This window comes from Apus apus, chromosome 8 (genome assembly GCF_020740795.1).
Source record: "Apus apus isolate bApuApu2 chromosome 8, bApuApu2.pri.cur, whole genome shotgun sequence".
Classification (NCBI taxonomy): Eukaryota; Metazoa; Chordata; class Aves; order Apodiformes; family Apodidae; genus Apus; species Apus apus.
Genome location: NC_067289.1, coordinates 25,310,321 through 25,327,625, shown reverse-complemented (window position 1 = coordinate 25,327,625; position 17,305 = coordinate 25,310,321). Strand labels below are relative to the sequence as shown.

The 17,305-nt window shown below is 47.1% G+C and overlaps 1 protein-coding gene across 2 annotated transcripts in view; it reads right to left on the bottom strand.

Moving 5' to 3' along the window:
• The window catches only part of VEPH1 (ventricular zone expressed PH domain containing 1), a 61,598-nt gene that overhangs the window by 29,863 nt on the left and 14,430 nt on the right, over positions 1-17,305 (bottom strand). For both annotated transcript variants that reach the window (XM_051626759.1, XM_051626760.1), the window contains exons 4-6: positions 13,422-13,588; positions 11,658-11,867; positions 4,599-4,819 (exon numbers count right to left, since the gene is read on the bottom strand). In XM_051626759.1, the coding sequence (XP_051482719.1) occupies positions 4,599-4,819; positions 11,658-11,867; positions 13,422-13,588 (598 nt within the window). The remainder of the gene's footprint in view (positions 1-4,598; positions 4,820-11,657; positions 11,868-13,421; positions 13,589-17,305) is intronic.

Below are 17,305 nucleotides of genomic sequence, written 5' to 3'. Positions count from 1 at the left end.
AAACCTCCCTCTTTGGGAATAAAATCAGCCTTTTATAACAACAGCTTTTTCTCCAGCATCCTCCCCTTGAGCCCTGATGACTTTGTGAAGAAAAGGCTCTGGGGAGACCTTATAGTGGCCTTCTAGCACCTGAAGGGGCTCCAGGAAAGCTGGGGGGGGGGCTTTTGACAAGGGCAGGGAGTGATGGGATGAGGGGGAAGGGTTTCAGACTGGAAGAGGGGAGGTTTAGGTTAGACATGAGGAAGGAATTCTTCACTATGAGGGTGGTGAGACCCTCGCCCCGGCTGCCCAGAGAAGCTGTGGCTGCCCCATCCCTGGCAGTGTTGAAGGGCAGGTTGGATGGGGCTTGGAGCAACCTGGGCTGGTGGGAAGTGTCCCTGCCCATGCAGGGGTGGAACTGGATGGTCTTGAAGATCCCTTCCAACCCAAACCAGTCTGTGATACTATGAACTACAAGAAAACACTGTACACAAACAGGTTAATTAATCCTGCCTGGTAATGCAGCAGTAAGTCAGCACAACCAGGGCCACCGCTGCCTGGTGCTCCTCAAACCACACCTGAATTTTGACCCTGTGGGTGCCCAAGATTTCAGCACAACTGCAAGCCCTGGGGGTGGGGGGCAAAGTTCAGCCCTGGACATGCCCCCAGGGCCATTTGCTCTCATGTGCACCCACTCTGAGCTCACAGCAGTTCCCAGGAAGCCAACGGCACAAAAGCACATACCCCAAGCAAAGCGTTCAGAGCAGCCTCCACCCCACGCCCAACGGGACGCCTGGCAGGCTGGCCTGCTGGCCTCCCCTCCCGGCAACAGTAAAATAAACTATTGTTTGAAATCTTGGCAGGAGATCTTCAGTACATTGCTGAGGTTGCTGGAGCAGGATCAGCTTATACCAAAGCTCAGGCTGTTTTTGAGAGGAAAAGGATGCACGAACCTACCGAGAAATCGTAAGGACTTGGCTCTGCAGAGACACTACTCATCATTTCACTGCTTTTAAAGTCTCTGCAGAAAGGTCTAAATACACAGGTCAGCAAGTCAAGAGCAATACATTGATTTGAAGAGCATTTCTCTAGCCCACCAGCACCGTTATCAACATCATCAGGCAGGTGCTTAAAATGGCAAAACAGAACATAGGCAAATAGAGATTGCTACAAAGACACTTGAGATGGGATTGCTGCCAGGGCTTCAGCTCTGTGGATGCAGGCAACACAGCCAGATCAAGTGTAGGTCCTCGTGGTTCATCAACATACAGACATAACCACCTCCTCTGATAGAACAGACACACAGGTTTGAAGAGAGGAGCTGTTGGATCACCATGGCCACCTCAAAACCTCCTGCTCACAGTTGGGAAGCCCATCAAGAGCTTCCAAATATTGCTACTAAGTGATCATAACTAGATCAGAACTGGTCATAACTGGATCTATCCTCTCCTTTAAGGAGAAAATATCATTTCATCCAGCCACTACCCTGGAGTGAGTAGCACTGGTACAGCCTGTTATGCTCAGTTCTTACCCTGAACAAGGGCTTGGAAGCATCGTTACTTTTTCTTTCTTTCCTTTCTTGCCTTTTAATTGACCACGCTCTACTTCTTGGTTGGAGCAGTCCATTAAAACTCAGTATTTTTTCTTAAAAAGCACCTCAGAGACTGAAAAACTTGCCATTTTGTGACAGTAAGGGGGCAACAGAGCATCGCATGGTTTTCATTATGCTCTGCTCCAACTGCATGTAAAATTCCCTGTGTCAAACAACACCAAGGCAGCCATCGCTCTCAAGAAATCAGTTTCTTCTTATGTAAACACATGATTCTGGAAGGAATGGTTATAATCCAGCCACACATTTTAAAATCCTGGTTTCCCCTCACAGCATAAATACTCTGGATTGCTGCTCTTTATAAAACACTGCAGTTCAGTAACTGCAGCAGCTCTGGAGATAGGGGGTATTTCCATGTCAGCATCTGGGCTGGTCCCAGTTCGGCTTGTGCAAGTCAGAGCAAACTTCACTTAAATCAGTGGAGACCTCTCAGTTCAGCCTTCACCACTGCTGCATACTTATTCTTGGCTGATCTACCTGATATTATGCTTGATTCAGGCCTGGAATGTAAATCCAAAGAATATAAAAAAATGGTAATTGTGAAAAAAATCAGTGTTTCAGTGCTGTGTGAGAGCCAGGGTGAGATGACCAGCCGATGGCAGCTGCACGTGTCCAGGGGTCCCAGAGGGTTAGGCAGATGAAGCAGGGAAAAAGAAAATTAAAGCATAAAATACAATCAAGAGGCAGAGAGAGAATAAGGAATGATTTCAGAAAGGTTTGTTTGAAAGGCCCCAGGCCCTGCCACTAGCCTGAGCGCGGGGCTGGCCCGCAGCAGCCACCGTGTCCCAGGACACTGTTCCCCACCAGAGGAGCAGCAGGAACAGGTTTTCCTTCCCTTCCCATCACTTCTGGCTGCTCTCACACCCGCCTAGTGGCGGGCACGGCTGTGTCACACGGGCTGTCCCGGCTCAGACAAGCAGCAAAGTCGCTGCAGAAACACTAAAACCCACTAACAACAGAACCGACAGCCTGGAGGAACGTCTGTTTTCAGCTCCTTCCACTGCAGATCTAAGGCCAAACCCTGCCCTTCCTTAAACCAGAATACACTCTGAGCAGCTCCCATGCAGCCCTGGGATAAGGTGGGTTCATTTTCCATGGACACACTGCCCTTGGAGCCTGCCCCAGCCCCAGGGCAGCCCTCATGTCCCTCAGACACACTCACATTTTTGCTCTGCTCACAGCCACGGCTGCCTTCTAACTTGCCACTCAAAAGCAAACTCAACTTAAAAAAGCAAACAACCAAAGCCTCCTCCTTTCATGCTCAGCCTAATCAGAAAAGGTGGTGTTGTTTTTTTTTTCCTGAAGGAAAGTAAATGCTTTCTGGAAAATCCACAGAAAAACCAGATTGTTTCCTCCCTTCTCCTCCCCAAGACTCTGCAGCCAAACTGGGTTTTGCATCTGTGACCACACTTGGGAGAGGAAGCAGCTTCTACTCCTCAGCAAGACAAGTCCCCAGCAAAGGGGAATTTTAGAGGGAAACGGGGAAACACAGCAACAACATTTTAATGAAAACCTTTTCTTCTTTTTCTACTGTTTTTATCAGCTCTAGAGAGAAATGTTAAGTACTGAAGACAATAAGGAATAGGGATATCACAACACTTTAGCAAATAAAGCCATTTTTCTACTATGAATCAGGAGACCACGATGGGCTGTGTGAGTCACTGAGCTTTGTTACTGATGTCTCAACTCCCACCCTGCCTTGCTGCAGTCCCCAGAACACCCTTCTGGTCCCCTTCCCTAAGGGACATCTGCCATATTCTTCTTCACAGTTAAGGTGACTAGTTTGGACAATGCCTAAGTGGTGTTCTCCTGACTTTGCCATCTCCACTTGGGCTTTTCCAGCTCTCTTCAGTCAAACTTTTCATTAAACCAGTGCCCAGGGCTCCATTTCACCTGAGGTTTCTGCCACCAGGTGAAGTTCAGACATTTCCTACAGCCTTGTTGTAAAACAAGGGACCGTATCAGGGTTATTCCCCCTTTTCATTTTTAACTCTCTCCAGGATACCAATTAATTGTTTCTCAAATTACCTCAGTGTTTTGGCTCCAACTCCACAAGCCTGTCTCCAAGGCTGTCCCTCATGGTTATGAGTTTTCTGACATCTGTGTTAAATTTTATCACAGAATTACTATTCCTTTTGTGCCCTCTTGACCTATTTCAGGATACACAACGCTAATTATGCCTCTCCCTAATTAAAAGTGACTACCACCGTGTATTTAAATAACACTTCTACTCTTGCTGTGATGAATGCTGTAATGCTCCCAATGCTTTAACCTTAGGATACACATTTAAAAGAAGATGAGTGAGCGGAACATCTTTTTATTCAAGCTTGAGAAATTTTTTTCCAACTTTTTTAGCCAACCCTTCTCAGGGAGCCACTCCAGCCGTTGTGCTCATCACTGGTTATCTTCTAGAAGAAACTCAGTGATAACTGGGTAGCCTGACTTCACCAAGTTATTTTTAACTGAAGCTTTCTAGATTGCTTTAATCCACTTATCTGAGACGTGGCTTTCTTCCTGCTCTTTCAGTGCTACAAGTTGAACAGCTTCTTTATTCTTCAGTGCCAAATGATGCAATTTCTGTTGTATGAGGCTCTCTCTGCCTGCGTGACGCTGGTGTCTGCACCAAGCCCACAGCTCTTCCTGCCAGCCTTTAATTACAGATTTCTACTTTGGTGTCAATCCTCCTTACACTTGCATATGAAATGCATACCTCAAGCTGCTTCTACAAGCAGGGGTGTTGCCCAACAGGTGTCTGTAAGCCATTCTGTACTCCTACCTGGTCCTGTAAACAGCACAATCCAACGGCTGAGTATATGGAATGATACAAGAGGGGTATCAAGACTGATTTTTAAAATACCAATATAGCATCTTAAAACTGCAGCAGCACATCTAACTTTCAGCTGGCCGTTCCCTCACGTTCACTGAACTTGAACATCTTTCATACAAGCCCCCACTGCCTCAGACAGCCACAGGGATGGCTGCAGCTTCCTCACACATCAGCCAGCCCTACCTGGCTCCTGACGTGGGGTGGCTCTCCAGCTGTCGGACAAGGAGCTTGGCTATGGCAGTGAAGCTGTTGCTCATGCGGTAGATATCCCTGCTCTGGGTGCCCAGGATGCTTGAGAAGGTGTCAGTCAGGCTCTTAATTTCCAGCAAAAGAATGTGGTGAAATGAGTGCTCCATGTTGGCCAGCTGATTCACCAAATACAGCAGGCACGTTCTGGCTCGCTCCTAGACAGCACAGGGGGATAGGAACACATTTGAACAAGTTAATTCCTTGTTTGCTTGTGCAAGGGAGGGTTGTGTGCCTGCTGCTGGTCCAATGTCACTGGGGAAGTGGCTACTGCACTGACAAAAGAAAAGGTGACTGCATCAAATGCAAAGGCTATTTTTGTGTTGATTGACACTACATGTATTCCTTCTGGTACTATCTCATTTTGGTACACATTGTCTCTTCCTTCAACCTAAGGACAGAGGCCCCAGAGTCCCTTTGAAGGGCCCCACATTGCTCCAGGGTGGCAGATCAGCCTGGCTGGGTGATCCAGCAGCAGACCTGGCTCCCCTGTCACCTCTGATGAGCCTTGTGAGCCTGGCCAGGCCACTCCACCTCCTGTTCCCAGTTCCCCTGCCCTTTTCTTGCTTATTCTGTGAACTCTCTCACAGGGAGCCGACTGCTCCCACTCACTGCTTCAGGTGACTAGGTCTTCTCTTCCAGGACCTTTTTCCTTGTGTCCGTTGTCACCAGGGCTACCCAGGCTCCTCCACCCCCCCTGGGCAGAGGAGCTGAGCGCAGCAGGACTGTCAGCACCTCTGCTGACAGCCAGAGGCTCATCTGCCTCCTGAATCTCCAGGGATCTCTCCCAGCCGTTCCTTTAGGAGCAGCACTCAGGTTAGACCTGTGACTAACACTGCAAGAAAGAGAAGCTTCAAATGAGATTTGGGGTTAAAACCTTCCCTCCTGTCCTGAGGGGCTGCCTGGCAGCCGGGTCCCTCCCTGCCCGCTCTGCAGCCTGCTCTGCCCTCACAGCCTCAGCTTCCCTAGCCAGTTTATCAGGAGGATGTGTTCTCACCAGTTTATCAGTGACATCACATCCCCCCCCAGATTAGGATTAAAGGGGCTGTTTCAGACCGTAATGTTAACCATGCAAATATTTCCTAGCAAAGATACTTTATCATCTCCGCTTGGCAAGGGTGCACAATCCCACTGCCAACTGTTCCTGCACGTACATGTACAAATTCACATGCCAAAACAGAAACCCCAAAGCTGAAGAAACACATTTGGGGTCTTCTGTTTGGTTATAATTAACCAGTCCTGAAAATATGCAAGTGGGAAGAGCAGCAGGGAAGGAAGGAATTTACTCAGAAGCTTGTACCAGCTCCTCCAGCAGGTATGGACCCATGAAGCACAACCCACAGGCTGCTCAGCAGGTTGGTACAAAGACTGGGAGATATTTGGCTTTGAGACCCCGTGCAAAGGCTCTGTAGGAAAATAAAAATTTCTCTGCTTCCCAAGGGTGAGCAGAAAAGGAGGGGAAGTCACGTGCCACGTGTACCCTCCAGCTGCAGGGCAACACCTCATTGCTGCTTCTCTTCTGGGGCCACGTACCAGCAGAGAAAAAACTTGCTGCCATTTTGATTCAAACTACAGCTGGGCCATAAAAGTACCTGGGGCACTTGGGCAGAACATGGCCTGAGCATCACAAGTGAGGTGGTGTTTGTTTTTTTTTTTTGAAGAAAAAGTCAACTTGTTTCAAACAAAAGCGGATCTGCTGCACTGTGCCCTGACAGAGACAGATGAGAGAAGCAGGGCAGACAAATTGCTGCCTTCAGCCATGTGGGGGAAACTGCAGCTCCAACCTCGGGTGGGCTGGGGTGGTGTGACTGAATGAGCTTTTTTCTCAATGGCTTGAAAGAAATGGTTGACTTTCTGGTACATATTCACTAGTTTATTTGGAAGACAATCCTCCCTCCAAGAGATAAACACAGGCTCAATTAACATTTAAAACACATCTTTGTTTCCTAAACAAACTGTGCAGCAGACGTAACTGGAAGAGAAGTTTTGACCATATTCGTGTCACTTTGATCCAGCTGGAGTGTCTCCAGCCTTGCTGAAATGCTGCTACTCGCCTGGAGTGAGGTAAAAGAACAATAAACTCTACTGAGTAATATAATATGTAACTGTTTCACAAAACAAAATCACAGCAAAATAGCTCAACATGAAAGCAGTCATTATCCCTGCCACAATTTTTATCAGAAGACTTTCAGAAAGCCCACTTGGATGTACACCACCCATTGTTACCTCAACAATGCTTGTTTTATATATGGATGTATTTGTTGGTGAGCATTCCTTGCATCTCATGGCATCACATCTGCCAGAAGGTGAAGCTCTAAACCACAAACAATGAGGTGTGGCAAAGGGCTTTGCTTTATCTTAAAATCAGCCTCAGGAGACCACAAAAGAGATCACAAGGCTTTCAGAAGTGACTCCCATTTTCAGTTGGTTCAAAACAGTTATTGGGAAAACAATTATTAAAACATTTGATTGACCTACGCCCCAAGATGGTGTTTTGCTTTGCACGAATTTATGGTTAAGGAACAAGTTCTGATTTCAGCTTTACCCACGGGACTGTCCCTGACATCAGCAGATGTGGGGTGTATAAACAAGGGGCAACCTTGAAAATAAAGGGCTCCCCTACAGCCAAGCCTCTCATCTCCCCAGGGGTCTGTCTGAACTGCCAAGGTGGAGGGAGCAGCTCCGTGAAGGCACAAGAGGTTTCTTCTAGAAGCCAGGAGAAAGGAATTTCTGCTCATCTCTGCAATCTACACCAGAAAGGGCCGAGCCCCCATCCTTGCCATCTCTTTTCCCCAAGTAAACCTCCCGGTGAAATAAAATATCAATGAGTAAAATTCCAGCACTGCTGTTGCTGTTTCACTTCCCACCAGTTTGGCTCAGCTGGGAAGGAGATGCTGACACTGCCTCGTGTGAGAAGGAGCAGATCAGCAGCACAGCTCCTTTGCAGGGAAGGACAAGGGGCAGGAGAGGCAGCAGAGGCTCCGAGGACAGTGTTGTCACCGTGGGCTGAGAGATGAGACCCTCAGCAGCACGTTTATGTGCAGTGATGGGACTGCTGCTTTCTACTTGGCCTTGATCTAAATAAATTGGCTGGCTGCAGTAATGCTTGTAACTCAACAGTTACTCTGAGATGAGTGTTATTTTAATTCTTTCTTGTGTGTACCCTGATATACTGAGCCTTTAAGATCTCTCCAGCTTTTATGATGCCCACATGTTTCTGCTTATCTTATGGCAGGCTGATGGTCTGTGTTGCAGAGTGATGCCCCACACACCTGGAAGATCCATGGGGCATTCAAAAAGGCATTTCTTTCCCTTCAAGAAGCCTGACCTGCATGGGAGCATCCAGAGACATCACCCATCTCTTGGCTCACAATAGGGTGAGGGAAAAACCTGCACAAGGTGGGGTAAAGTGAACAAAGGAGAGCTGTGGGGGAGTCACTGTGTCACTAAACATGCAACAGCCACAAGGACCCTTCGGTGCCAGGTCTGCCCTGCTGCCACCCCAGGCAGTTGTGGACCAACTCATGTCCCACCAAAGTAGCTCCTCATACCCCCACAAAATTGTGGGCCACGAAGCAGACAAGGTCCTTGAAATAAAAAAAATCCTTAGAGTGAAGAGAGAAAACTCACAAGTAGGTGAGCAGAAGACCACAAGTTATAATGTCTGTGAAGGAAGAGGGAACAGACTATGTGAAAATGTCCTGGTGATGTGGGGAGCAGACCACAGCCCACACCACAGAAGAGGCAAAAGCCTCATGAAACAGAAATATTTGACAAGGAGAACACAGGAAACTTTAAGCTCCCTTCCCCCTCAACTCTTGTGTAAGATTTGCACCCAAAATGGTGACTCTGCTTGGCTGCAGCATGCAGTGCCCAGCCATCACCCTGGCATGTTTTAAGTCTCTTTCTGCCCCATTTACACTGGGAATAACTGAGGTGGCAGCATGGCATTGAGAGCAGATCTTCCACAGTTCAGAATGATTCACACATTCTGTCCTTAAAGAAAGCAAGAGAAGGAGATGAGCAGAGCAGTTCCGCATGGGGAAGTTCAGCTCTGCCACCCTTTGCATTTGGGTTTTGTCCATGTAGTAGGTCTCCCGGCTGTCAGTAGCTCAGAGCAGAGGACAGAGGAATGTGCCATCCCTCCCAACACAAAGAGCTGCCTGGAATGCAGTCAGCTGCTAAGTCAGCAGCTTGCAGCTCCTTAGAAAAATAAGACATGGGACACGGGACACAATGCCTGTTACTCAACACTTGAGAGTGAGATTGGAGATGACTCCATGCAGGCTTGCCCGGGCTGCCTGGGGAACATTTCACCTCTGTGTATCCACACAAACCAACAGATTAAAAAAGACAAGGAAAAAATATTCTGCAGATCATTTCTTAGCAAACTTCACCATAGTCTCTGGTTTCCAACAATATATAAATACACGGCCAGTTAGCTCTTCGCTTGTTCTTAGAGTTAGTATAAAACAGTAACAACAACAAAAGGCAAAATCAATTCAGCCCCTTTTAAGCAACAGAACACAGCAGAAAAGAGGCCTCAGAGACACTGCAATAGGAAGAGCCGGTTCAACACACAGAAACACAGACTCCAAATTAAACCCTGGAGTTCTGATCCCAGCCCATTCAAGGATTAGCTGTAAAGCTGCTGGGAGGTCTTGCCTCTTAGGTACTCAAGGCAGAGTTTGACATGGTCAGCTGTAGCTCTTACAGAGGTACATCTGGCTGAGGTGGTGTCAGTGAGTGAGAACAACAAACCTCATTTGGGTCACAGTTTTCAGGGTGATTTTGGCTATTTACGAAGCCAAACCAAATCTGCTTTCGATTCTAACAAGATAAACTGCATTTTAAATGAATATAAAGCTCAAGATCAGTAGAAATAGCAAGACTAGTGTCTTCCAGTGCTGTGCCCACAGCAATCTGACACCGCTTGCCCAGCCAACACATGCTCAGAACTCGGTGCCAGAGGAGGAAGGACCCTCCTTACTGCAGCAGGTGAACACCAGCGGCACAGCGCCCGTCCCTGCCGGGGGCAGGAGCACGGAGGGGCTGGGACAGTTCTGTCCCATCAAAATGGGAACATTTCCCCTTGAACTTCCCTGCATTTCTCAGATGACCACTGCCCCTGACGGGAGCACATCATTACCTGTAGCTAAAGGACTGTAAATAGAACAACTGTCATTTCAAAGGTGGAAGTTAAATACGCAGAGGGACTTCCCCCCCGCACAGCAAAGTGAAACCACTGCTCTCCCCTCCTTCCTCCAAACTGGCCACCAGCAGAGCCAAAGGAAGGGCAACCAAAGGTCTGACTCAAAAAGCCAAAACCCGCAGTGCAATCACTAACCTTCCTGCAGACAAACTCCAGTTGACTCAGTGCAAATTTTACCTCAAGGATCCCTGAAAGGACGCAGAAACCGCGGGATTCAGCTCTTTGCTGGAGTAAAGGAGGTTTCTGGATGGCAGGCAGCAGTGCCACACTGCAGCAAGTGGTTAGACTTGTGACATACCCTTCAGTTTCTGCTCTATCATCGAGTTTTGTCACAGCCATAAAGATCTGACTTATTTGCCAGAAACTCTCTGAGCTCAGCAGAACATTTATTTTGCCTTTACAGAACTGTGATCTGAGGTGGAAGGAAAATGTCTGCTAACAGTGATGAAACACACACAAGCTCACACCTAGGAATGAAAATAAAATCTCATTAAAAATTGGGACGTGTCATAAGTCAGTCTAACCACTTTGGTGTCTTCAGGACACCCATGGACTTGAGCAATCCAGTAGTTTACAAGCTTGTGGTGGTCATCTCCTGCAGGTTGTATTTTTGGGAACGAGGGACAGCAGCAGGGTAAGATGGGTCTCACTGAGGTCAGAGACATTTCCCAGTCCCAGAGGGACAGGGTTAAGATTGGATCCCCATGAGCAGTGTCCCTCTCTGCTGGGGACAAGGGGCTCCTTGGGTTGCCATTGGGATTGGTGTTTTGGGGAGGGCAGAGAGACCCAAGAGCTGCCCTGAGGTGTCTGCACACACAGAGTGTCCAGGTCTGCTCATGGCACCTGCGTGAGGAGAGCATTGTTCCCCCATCCAGGCTGCACAGCCAGGACTGAAGCAAAAACTTCAGAGCAAATCCATAAAACTCCCAGAATTTTTTAGGAGCTGGTCACTGGGAAGCCTTTTCAGGCACCGTGTCCCCATGAGGTCAGATCTCGCAGCAAGATGTTGCTGTGATGAGGCTGGAGCTCAGCGTCACCACTGAGTGTTTGCATTAGAAAGACATGTCTGAAATACCCAGTTAACTGCAGCTACAAGGCCAGAATATCTGGATCTCACTGCATGAGGAAGTTCATATTTCACTGCACAATTACAACATTCCTGAAGTTTACAGGCATCAAAAATATGATCTCCTGCAAAGAGTGTGCAAAATACCCTTTTCTTTTCCTCTGCCTTTCATTTCACATAGAGGTACATGGCAACCTCCCTTAGCCAAGACCCTGGAATAATGAAAATGAGGTGCTTTTATCAGATAGTTTTAGGCATTTCATAAAAATTCAATTCATATAAACAGAACACAGACCTGCACAGACCAGATGCACAGTAGACAACAACAACGATAACTTAAGTATTTCTCTTTTTTATTCTCATTAATCTCATCTAGGAAGTTTCTTTCTTTCCCACTAACCTAAACCCCATTTCTGCAGAGACCTTTTGCTATGTGACAGTTCCTTGGTGAGAAGACAGGAGGGCAGTCTCAGCCACCAAAATACCACACCTGGTTGTTGTGCTATTTGTTCTCCTAGAGTGACTGGTACAACAGTCTAAACCATGATAGATCTATCATGGTCTTATAACCAGGATTATGTTCTGGTAGAGCAGTCCAGTTACTTGGGAAGAAAGGATATACATACATTGCTTTATGCAAGTTTCAGGAAAACAAAAACAAAAAGAAACAACCCAGACCCAATACTAAGCAACCATCTTCTTTGGTTTTCAGACTTACCTCATCAATGTGTCCAACAGCTCCAAAGATCTTTGCTGTTTGCCCAATCAAACCTGGAAAACTCTCACCAATTTCTTTCAGCATGGGAAGAGAAGTGGCTAAGGCTGTTGGTTCATAGCTGGCTATTTCTAGAAGTGTGTTCAGAATAATGTCACTGTGGTTGGGGTCTCTCAGGTGGCCAAGGAGAAAAGGAATACATTCTTTTAGCACCTATTTAAAAAAAAAAATCAGAGAAACAAATTGGGAATACATATATCTTTAATTGTCAATCTGTATAACCAAAAGAGGTGCTGCTCAGTGGAGTGATAAAAATGAAACCCTAGACTTTGACTTAGCAAAAGTTTTCCACCCTTGCTGACCTTTGCATAGAGCTATTGCTGGGGTCAATCAAAGTTCAGCTCAACATATGGAACAAGGGGAAGCTGCAGCCTTGAAATATTGCAGTTATGCATCTATAAGTGAGGAAATGCCCAATTGTTACAAAAGACAAAAACCCCCTCACCAAATATTTCCCTTGCTTTAGGCCAGTCCTATGTTCTTTGGATTAAAACAATCCAGGACTTAGCCTTCCCCAATGATACAGTAAATCAAAGTACTACTAGGAATGTTTTATTTCCACCAGAAACTAAGAAAGGGAAGACAGTTAATAGTTGGAATAGAGGGAAAAAAATGAGAGGCAAGATCCTCACTGCACACATAGAAAAAAGGCTGTAGGCAAGTTGGCCTTTCTTGTATCAACACAATTTCCAAGAGGCTGAGGGTGCAGCCCTTAAAATCATCTTACAAACAGGATGCAGTGGATACCACTATCTGTGGAATGATTAGTTTTCATATAAACACACATGTACGCTAATGCACCTCTGATGCAGTGAAGTGCCTGCATCTGTGTAAAAGACATTTCAACACAGAAACGGGACATAAAATGACCCATTCTGCTGTTATTTTTTCCGAGGATTATCAGTTTCATCAAGTCAATACCTGCTGCTCTGGAAAATACTGCAGATGGCTGGCTGAACAAACTGCTGGTTGTAATAAATTATAGTAAAGATAATAAAAGCAACTTCAGACACATTGGCTCCAGCATGGAGCTTCACAATAGCCAGGGCTGCACCCCAGCCCCCTCCAGCTGACAAGTCCATAGCTTAGAAAGGAGCTCCAGCTCATCCGGGACCACGTATTATGATAAAGTTTCCTTGGCTACCTGTGGAAAGATCCTAACTGTTGGTGACCCTGCTTTTCCAAAGATTTCATGAATTTCACAAGTTCACGAAGTAGGTAGTTTTGTGCCTTGTTCTCATGCCCTGGGTGCTGCCAATGACATGCCATTTCCAAAGTGTGATATATTTTGCCTTAGTTAACTGATCTCCATCTCATTCCTAAGAAATCCCTCACTCGCTTTGACTTCCCTTGGTACAGGATGCAACACAGTTCATAGATGCTAACGGAAGCACAGCCACGGGAATCCCTGCGCAGCCGACAGGGGAAGAGCCAAAAAGGTAGAGAAATGGTTTAACACAAACGTTTTGGTCCAGCAGAGTCCTTGCTATACTGTCTTTATGATTAGATGGAAACTTTGGAATGAAATGAAAGAATTCACAGGGACTTAGCTTGGAAAGGGCTGTCACACGTGCTACGGGGCTCCTCACTGCCTGGAGAGCAGCGAGCAGGCAGACCTCGCCAAGTCATCTGAAACGTATCAGCCCCTCCAAAAGGAGGTGCAGCGCTCAGATCTTCCAAACCCGTTTGTTTGTTTGTTTGTTTTACCCCCAGTTCTTTTTTCCTAGCCACGGTCTGGCAGAGCCGGAGGAGGTGGTGCTGCTCGGCTTGCTCCAGCCCGGCCGCCAGGGCCAGCAGCTCCCGCAGGCGGAGGTTGATGGGCTGAGGCTGCTGCTCGTACAGCGCGGGCAGGACACGCAGCAGCAGCCAGTTCCCTGGGAACAGAGGGAAGAAAGATCCAAGAAGACCAATGAATAACCTGAAGAGAAAGAATCACGGCAGGTATAACAAGGAGCGTGTTGAAAAAAAAAATAAAATCTTGCTCATTATAATTTTCATTCTCAAGTACCACACCACGATTTGCAGGGCACTCTGCTGGGTCCTGGGCCAGACTGAATGGGATTTAAATTAACACACAAACATACACCACCCCCACCACCCCCCCCCCAGAAAAAAAAAAAGAAGGTTAGAAAGCACATAAAAGCCATTTCTCCTTTGTTGAGATTCAGACTTTCAAATGAAATAAGCAGCATCTGGAAAGAATAGCTGGTTATTAAGAAAACTAAATATGCATGACAGTAAATTTGAACATAAATAGTTAAGGATGCCATTTCTGGGAATAGAAAGGAGCCAGAGAGAGTCAACTGCAGACAGACAAAGATGTGCAAAACCCTCTCTCACACATTTTCTTAAGATGTCTGTGCATAATTCAGTTTGAAGCCCAGGCTCACAAGCAAAATATATAACTTCACATCCCTGTACATGCCTGCCTCGATAGATTTAAGTTTCACTTGAACAACATATGGAAAACATCTGCCTGTTGCCATGTAGTACAGTTCCTTTTTGTAAACCCCTGAAAGTCCTTACAGTCTCTTTGGATTTGGTTTCCAATAGGATCTAGCTCTCTGGCCTGCTGCTTTTTGTCCCATCTAAATGTGAGCCTTCTAATTTTGGAAGATAAGCAGGTCACTCCATGATAGCAGAAAAATGGATAAATGGATCAGACTGGCCCACATTGTGCTCTTGACAGAGACAGAAAACACATCCCAAGACACTGTTAGGTCTTGCAGCCTCTCCTCTGAGCCAAGTAACTAACGTATAATTCATTGTAGGTTCAGACAACTTTTAGTTGAACAGCTTGTAATGATCCCCAAGGGTTGTTTGTACTTGGGATGGAGGAGTTTCTCCACCCCACTCAGCCAGCCGTGCTCCTGCACCCCATCCTGAAGCGTTTATTCTGCTTGAGGAATCATTGGCTTCTCCTTGAAGGCAGCTCAGAGCCCTCCATCCAGCTGCTGCTGTGCTACAGGCAAGGTTCAGACCCCACCTCTGGTCCCATGGGAATGTCAGTCTTGTTCTCTTCCACCAAGGAAGCACAAAGGCCAGTTGCAAAGGGGAGAGATTTGCTGATGAATGACCCTAAACAGATCAGCAAGCTGCTCAGCTCTGCCCATCCTCTGCCCACGTTCCTCGTGCAAATCTCTTCCTGGAGTCACAAGTGAATCTGCATTAGAAGTGTCACCACTTTCACAGTGTCACTCACGTACCGTGGGATTCGTGCAAAGCACCAACTCACCCAAAGTTAGAACTCAAATGGTGAGAGGGTGTGTTTAGTTGGACCTTTCTACACTCACGTCCGAGTTTGAAGCTGAAAGCTTTTGTAACCAAATACACTAAACATTGTTTTCTATGAATAATGTAGTGCTTACAGCAGCAGGTCCTTCCTTTGCCTTCATTTAATTTCCACTGAAAGTTTCCTGCCCAAATGGAGCAGAGCCCTTAAGCCCAAGCCAAATTTCAGCAACATTAACACCTGTACAAGACAAAATTGCCATGTTCCTGGACAGGTAAATTCACTGGCTGTGCAAGTGTAAAGGGAAGAGGTTCAGGGGACACAAACTAAAACTATCAGCTTGAAACGAAGAAAGACAGCCACTAACCTGAGCTGTGCTAGTGCCTAAGCTGGGAGAGCAGAGAGAGAAAGTCAGACTGACTATTCCATGTGAGAAAAGAACCATTTTAAGTATCGGCCACATTGGAGGAGTGATGGAATTCCACATGACACAACATGATGGATTGCAGCCATGGAACTTCTCTGAAAAAAAAAAATACTTGTACAAACACAGATTTGGGCAGTTTCCTGCAGCAACCACTGCTGGGTTTAGATTCACTAACCAAGACAGAGGGAAAGCAAAGGCAATTTAGAAGCAACCCCATATCTTTGGAGTGGTATTTAAGGGACCTCACTGACATGGAATTGCTTTTAATTGGATAACCTGCCTACACAAACTTGTAAGCAATCCAAGCAGATACCAAAGCTTGTCTGTTCTTCGTATAACTTGAGAAGGGTTAAAGTAACTTAAGCATAAGCCAATTCACTCGAATTTGCTTGTACAATTTTCCTATATTTTCGTCTCACATTAGCTCCGAGCACCTCTTGCCATTTATTTGTCACACCTTGCCAGTTTCTAAGGGATCTGCACACCTGCAGCTCACCAACCTTTTGCTGCTCAGAGCCTGGGCAGTCAGAGGAGATATGGTTCCCATCCCCGAGTAATTCCCTTCTCTCCACGTTGCTTCATCTGTCTCAGTCTAAACTGAGCCTGAAAAGTCCATTTGTCACCCAAGAATGAAAAAATACTACACTCAACTCCTTCATTACCTTCTTTCTCTCTTGCTTCCCCTACCACCTTTACCCCAAATACTTTCCAGACTGGATTTTCTGTGACTTCCCCAGCAGACCCCAGAGTGGGAATTATGCAATTCAGGCAGACACTAAGGTACAGCTGGGGACCCTTGGTGGCTCTGCACTGCTGACTGCAGGTCCAGCAGGGAGGAGGCACACCAAGCTCTTTGGTCACGCTCCAAAAACCAACAAACCACCTCAAATGAGCCTGGTAGCACACTGCAAACACGACATGGGCTGAAGAAGTTCAGACTATACTGTGCTGCTTTGACATTCATTCCAGATTGAGCGTTCAAAGGCAAAAGCCCAAGCACCAAGTCTAATCCCCCAAAATATTCACCTCTACCAAACTTTCAAGGTTTCCAGCATTTTGCTCTAACGTTACTATTTATATTGGTGTCTGCAGGAGAGCAGCTGGAGGCTCCACAGTGGCAGGAGCCCCATACACACACAGGATAAAAAAGGAGGCAGCCTGGCATGCAGAAGTAGCAGGCTAGCAGTCCAGTAGCCCAGGTTTGCATCAGCAAGGCTGGGAACTGGGAGGCATTTAGTGCAGCAGCACAGAGTGAAATGGAACAGGAACGTAGACTGCAAGTTAGACGCGATGATAGGGCTGTGTTTTTGCTGTTCTCTGGATGTTTCATAGCCAAGGCATAATCCGTACCACATTACCCTAAATCTCACCTAAGCAACGCATCTCTGAAATAATTAATGGCCCATCGAATCGACGAGCTTTGCAGAATCCAAAGCAGATTAACACCACCAGCACTTGGCACTAGGTCCGTGTCTAATCCAGGAGCGCCTTGTTCTGCTTGTTGAAGGTTTACAGACCCAAGCCCAGGGATGCAGCTGCCGATCTGCAGGCTCCCGGCACACTGGCAGGAAGGCACTGGGCTGCCAGCCGCCGTGCTGCGGGCAGGCAGGGCTGGGGCTGGGGCAGCAGCAGCAGCAGCAGCAGCAGCAAGCGAGCTGCCCGCGGGAGCCCTGCCCTGCCCTGCCCCGGGAGCCGGCAGCTGCCGCTGCGGAACGGGCGCTTCTCCACAAAGCGTCAAAGAAAAGAGAGAAGCCACAACATTTAGGTGAAACCGAACGCGTACCCAAACTGACTCCAGGTATGCTCGCTTTCCCAGGGAGCCCCCCCGCGGAGCCCTGGCACGAACCGGCAGCAGGAGGACTTTTTGGGAAGCACTTTCCCTTTCCCCGAGCCCAGCCGCTGCAGCGGGGCGCCCGGCAGCCCCGTCCCGGG